Genomic DNA, 6,453 nt, shown 5'->3' on the forward strand with positions numbered 1-6,453 from the left:
GCAGACTGTGTATTGTAATTTAATATTAAAATAATACAATACGCAGTTTATGTATTGTCTTTATAAATTAAAAAAATATTAATCTGACAATTCGTACTCTGCGAATTTTATAGCCCCCATAATTTTGTAAAACACCATAATTTTCAATATTAAAGAATTACACCAATTTTTATCCAATATCCAAAAAAATTAACCATTCTTCACATCCATAAACCTAATAAGTCATATAAATAGACCTCTATAAATATAAATTGGCAGCAATGCACGAAAAAATTCAATCATTAGATAAAGTACATACTTGACACTTGCTTGATCCTTCTTCTGTTTAAGAGGTTGTGGACAGCAAATGAATATACAAAATAAAGATTTGTTCTGATGTCTCTATTGACAGGTATAAGACTCGTTTGATTGTTCAAAAATATACTCAAGAATATAATATGGTTATGAAAAAATATTTATTCTAATTCTTCGACTCACATTATCTATTCAAGCTCTGATCTTGTAATTGTTGTAGTCCACAAATAATTTCTATCAAGGTTGCGAGAGTCAATTCAGTAAAGTGATTGATTTAAAAGTGATTGATTTAATGGTTTAGAGGTTTAACTGAGGTTCAACTGAAGTTTAATTGGTTTAATTAAATATAAAATAAAATTATTAAAATTTTAATATATAATTTTAAATATTTAAATTTAATAACTTTTAAGTTGATAAAATTTAAAATTTTACAATTTTATCTAATAAATTATCCATAATTATCATTAAAAATTTACAAACATCTTCAAACATCAAAATTTATAACTAATAAAAATACACATAAATAACAAATCGGAATAAAAAAAATCAGCATAAACAACTCAATAAAAAAAATTAGAATAAACAAAAAAATTTCAACATAAACGATACAGTGAAGCTCTGCAACACAACACCATCAATAACTCAAAGCTCTGCAACACAACACCATCAATAACTCAGATAAAAAAAACAATCAGAGTCAACAAATAAAAAAAATTAGCATAAATAATTTAAAATCAGAATCATAGTTTAAACAACTCAGAATTGATTCCTGCATAAAAATAAATAAATTGAAAGGGCTAAATTATATGTCTTTACAATCTCTACCAGTGCAGTCCCACAATATCCATTTATAACATTTATAAACTCTGAAATGATTAATTAACTTAAAACATACATGATACAGTGATTATCAATTACCACCAAATTAGATAGTACTTGAGAGCCACACTAACTTTAAATAAAAGGATTTTGTATGATCTTGAGCAATGCATCATAAAAATCAATGAATTAAAAGGTAGAATCAAAAAGTGTGGCTTGTAAAAAACTAACAGTCCATGCTAATTGACCATTGAATACTAGAGCTTTTTCATTGACAATATCTGAACACAATCTTAAAAGTCCTCCTGCTACAGTTTTACCTCCCGAAAAGCACCCCAATGGCAATGTATTCAAAACCCACACTTTTCTTGCTCCGGCATCGCATAGTTACTTTATCATATAATCATCAATTAACCAATAATAACATTATATAACAGTAAGCATGCATGTTGGAATTGGTGATTAATCACCTTGGCGACGAAGCTTCCCAGCAGAGAAGAGTTCTGCAATGATAACAAAGTGGGGTTGCGGGGTTGGGGGTTAGGGTTCTTTGTTCACTTTTTACTTTTCAGATTTAGAGGAGAGGAGTAGGATATTGGGCTGCATTGGGGGATTTAGGATTTTAAGTTTTTTTTTTTTAAGGTATAAAACGGCGCTGTATTGGAGGGGTATACTGAGCCGAAAAATCTTTAAAAAATTGGCTGATTCTGGTGGTTCATCAGTTAACTGTCGGTTTAACTGATTTTTTGTCAGGTGGTTTATGAGTCTAAGGTGACCGTTTTTTCGATTAATCTAGTTGAATCGGTCGGTCCGGCTCAATTTTTAGAACTATGGTCTTTATGTTTGATGGATGTGAAAAATAATTTTCTCAATGGTGACTTGAAAAATAAAATCTACATGAAACCTTCTTTAGGATATTCTTATTTTCGTAACAAAATTTTTCTTCTTCGCAAGACACTTTATGATCTTAAGTAAGTCTTTCGAGAATGATTTGAAAAATTCAGCATACTATCAATAACCTCGATTTTGCTTGCAGTCTTCATAAAAATGCTCTTTTCATTTGCAAGAGTGGCAAGAATGTTGTTCTGCTACTATTATATATTGAGGACATGATAATTACTGGATGGCGATGATGTTGATAGTATCACTAATCTAAAACAATCCTTCACCACCATTTTAAGATGAAAAATCTTAGATCCTTTAGTTATTTTTTTGGCCTTGAAGTTATCTCGTCTTATAATGGTATCTATCATTTTCAGACAAAGTATGCATCCAATTTTTTTGTTAAGGCTGAGATAATTGATAGTTGCATAGAATCTATTCCTCTTGAACTTAATGCTCGCTTTACTCTTATTGATGGAATTGTTTTGGATAATCCCACTCTCCACAAATAATGGATTGGTGGTCTTGTCTACTAACTATTACTCAACCAGATATTATTTATGTTGTTTATGTTATTAGCCAATTCTTATTACCACCACTCATTACTCATTATGCCATTGTTTCAAATGTTGATTATTGGGTTGGTAATTCCATTAATATTTATTCTACTATTGATTATTTTTGTTTCTCGGTGACTCTCTAATTTTTTGGCATGTCAAGAAATAAATTTGTATCTCTCAATCAAACACAAAAGCAAAATATTGTACTCTAATTGACACTTTTATTAAAATCGTTGTAATTTATTAGCTTCTTGAATATTTGGGATTTACTGAGTCTTTTTCTACTAATTTTTATTATAATAACAAAAATGTTATTCTAGTTGTTAATAATGATGTTTTTATAAGCATATCAAATACATTAAAAATGATTGTTATTTTTTATTATAATAATTTTTTATTGGTGTTATTCGTCTAATCGTTATTGGAATTATGGATTAGACATACAATTGATATTTTTATCAAGGTTCATTTTATTTGTTTTCGAAATTTAATTTTTAAATTTAAGATAATATTTTTCGTTCTCATTTAAATTTGAGGTGGATATTAGACTATAATATTGGTGAATTAATTTAATTAGAATTAGGTTAAATATAGTTGGTATAATAAAAGGTTGACACAATAGAGATATATTTAGTGAAGTTGTTAGTGATTATTATAGTAATAATTATCAATATATATGTATCAATTATTATATTAGAACAAGAATTTATAACACATTTTTCCTTAAATATATGTGTTTATAACATTTAGCATATCATAGGTCCACATCCGTTCTTTTTATACAAGAAAAATGTTAGGAGGATAATGATTTTGTTAAATAATATAAATAATTACCAATTAAATTAAAATATACTATATTTTTAAATTAATTCTTTAAATTTTAATATTAAAATAATCATCTGTATACTAATAAAATAAACATTCAATATATCTATTATTTAGATTATTTGATATTTTTATTGTTATCTATACTTTACCTTTACACAATTAGACACTTTAACTAACAGCTGTAAATTTTTATTATTATTTTTTTGGCTAATAATGATTGGTTAATTCTAACTTCTGAATTTTTATCGTTAAACTAGCATTGAATTAACTTATCATCTATACTTTAACTATGAATAATATTAAGAAGACAAGAAAATTAGTTAAAATTTATTTTATTTAATATTTATTAATTATTATAATAATTAATTAATATTAAATAAAATAAATTTTAATTATTTTTGACTAATATTTTTTAATTATCAAATATTTTTGTTAATTACAAACTTTTCAATAGATTCGATCGACCGTACAACTATTTTAGAAGTTATAAATATTCTTTAATCATATATATAACTATTAATTAACCAGCAATCATTGCAATTAAAAGTAAATGCAGAGGTGAAAAAACATCGGCATTAATCAACGATAATACCAAGAAGACAATAACTAAATTTATCTTATTTAATTTAATATTTATAATTTTATTTATATAATATTTATAATTATATATTGATATTATATTTAAAATTATATAATTATTTAAATTAATCTTTTATTATCCCCGAATTATTATTGTTAGTCGAAACTCGAAACCATGCTTATACGGTTATACCTTTTCTACTTAATAACTTACGATCATCTTTCAAACTCAATTGTCATGTTCTAAGTTTCAATAATTTCAGTAATGATATTTTCATCCAAAAATGTTGGACTTAAAATTATAACATATATACACCACATTTTTAATATTAATCTTGTGTGAATTTACTCAAATTTTCTCCGACAAAATTTCTTGTAGTGTGACTAAAATTATGGTATTTACACGAAAACCAAACTCTAGGGTTATATACATAATATACCAAAAAAAAATTACATAACTTTTTAGTACACTTTTCAATATATTCTTTTAGTTGTACACTCTAGTCATGTACTTATACACAAAATTAATTGATACAACGTTACTCTTTTACCAAACCCAACTCCTTTCAACTTTAGTACACACAATTATACAATGATCATTGAAACATGGCCCAATTTATAAGACCACTCTATTTCTACACATAAGGTTTCCCATGGAATATGTCTAATTAAAAATATACCCAAAATAAAAAATATAGATGATATACATAGAGAGTTAATTAAAAACGGTAATACTGAAGAAAAAAATAACTAAAACTTATCTTATTTAATATTTATCGATTATTGTAATAATTAATAAATATTAAATAAGACAAATTTTAACTTTTTTTTGTTAATTTTTTTTTTGTTATCAAACATTTCTAAATTAAAAATATATCAAATATTAAAGTGACAAATGATAAAGAATTGGTGACATATTATAAAGAATAATAGTAGAGAGATAAATGTTATTTTGAAATTCAGCGGCAAGTCTTGTGAACCATGAAGGTGTTCCTACAAGAGGAAGATCTTCTGTCAATAGAAGGGGTAGTAGTACAAACCTTCTCAGGGAAGGCCTCTTCACATATCTGATTGAAGGCCTTAACGATGATATGATGGTAATGAGGTGCATTCAGCTGAAGAAAACACTGAAGAAGATCCTGAAGATCATCCTTAGATTCAATCTCTTTCTCGAAGATCATTTGGAGCATGGAATGCCGGAAATCATGATATGGGTCCGAAGAGTCCTTCTCAACTGCAAGTGTATCCATGAGTGGGCTTCGTTTGGGGATAATAAGGTTATTGCTGATATGCTCATGGGTGGTTTCGGATTCAGAGATTGTGGTGGAGGAATCTTCGTCCTCAGCGCCGGAGAAGGCACCGTTGTGCGAAGTAGTGGTGAATGAAGAAGCCATGCTGCTAGGGTTGTTAATTGTTGTATTTGTGTTGTTCTGGTGAATGGAGATTTTGGGTTTTGGGGTTGGTTCGTGTACCTCTAAGGCCTTTGTTTTGCCGCAGCCACAGCTACCGTTTATTGTGAATACAGTTTTGAAAAGAGCTTGTTTGTTGTTGGAAGACATTAAGATCTCAGTCGTTTGCTATATCTCTCTCTCACACTATGTATATACAGAGAGAAAAGTAACCCTTAACGGCAATCATTTAAACGTTGGACTCTTTGCTATCTTGTTCATCACTTTCTCATAAAAAAGCAAATGCTGCAAGTGATAGTAATAAGGATGATGAGAAAATAATATTATGGTTTTATACTGAATTGGAAGGGATGGGCATTAATTAAAGAGATTAATTAGAAGTAATGTATAGAAGAGATTGATGCCTATATGGGTTTACTTTTCCTTCTTTTATTTTCTTTACTTTACTTCACATAAATTACACCAATGGATATGTAGAGGTAGATGGTGTTGTTGGTGAGATTCCTTTTCAAATTTATTACTTTGTGTGTGAGATTTGAGAAAGATAAGTGAAGATTTAATGTAACATATGTAAAGTCTCTTTCGGATGTTTGGTAGGAGAAAATGGTTGAAGTTTAAGGTATATATATATATATAAAGAAGGTAAATTCAACTTGATCTAGGAGTACATTTACGGGATTAATCATTTGATCAAATCTTAGGGAAGAATGGTGTGTTCTTCTTTTGAATTTTTTTTGTTCTTTCTTAATTACTGTTGTTTGATCTTCAAATGACCATGATATTTTTTTACAGTGGTAATGTTAGGGATATAAAAGAAAAACAGTTAGAACTTGCCTGATTTAGTATTAGTTAATTATCGCAATAATTAATTAATACTAAATAAGATAAATTATAGTTATTTTTATCTAAATTTTTTTAGTTATGAAATATTTTTATTGCTAGAGCAACAGTTAAAAGAGAATCCACCATTTTCTAATAATATCTCTGATTTTTTAGTTTACAAGTAAAAAGATATGTCTTTGATCAGGGTTGCACATGGATCGGATAATATCCGCATATATGCAGTAATTATTCGCATCCGA

At 27.5% G+C, this 6,453-nt stretch overlaps 1 protein-coding gene and 1 long non-coding RNA gene across 2 annotated transcripts; both read right to left on the bottom strand.

The window, feature by feature from the left end:
• Positions 1 to 684: 684 nt before the first annotated feature.
• On the bottom strand, positions 685 to 1,726 carry LOC140182503 (uncharacterized). Its single transcript, XR_011878211.1, has 2 exons — positions 1,584 to 1,726; positions 685 to 944 (listed from the first exon to the last, which is right to left on the bottom strand). It is a non-coding gene; the product is annotated as an uncharacterized lncRNA (long non-coding RNA).
• A 2,681-nt stretch (positions 1,727 to 4,407) lies between these two features.
• On the bottom strand, positions 4,408 to 5,680 carry LOC112769157 (uncharacterized). The gene has a single exon (XM_025813601.3). The coding sequence runs from the start codon at positions 5,519 to 5,521 to the stop codon at positions 4,922 to 4,924; it is 600 nt and encodes a 199-aa protein (XP_025669386.1). The 5' UTR covers positions 5,522 to 5,680; the 3' UTR covers positions 4,408 to 4,921.
• Between the last annotated feature and the right edge of the window lie 773 nt (positions 5,681 to 6,453).

The sequence above is a fragment of the Arachis hypogaea genome, chromosome 3 (assembly GCF_003086295.3).
Source record: "Arachis hypogaea cultivar Tifrunner chromosome 3, arahy.Tifrunner.gnm2.J5K5, whole genome shotgun sequence".
In the NCBI taxonomy this organism is placed as follows: domain Eukaryota; kingdom Viridiplantae; phylum Streptophyta; class Magnoliopsida; order Fabales; family Fabaceae; genus Arachis; species Arachis hypogaea.

Bases quoted from the DNA above. Each gene is read 5' to 3' on its own strand.
- LOC112769157 (XM_025813601.3), bottom strand. From the start codon at position 5,521: ATGTCTTCCAACAACAAACAAGCTCTTTTCAAAACTGTATTCACAATA.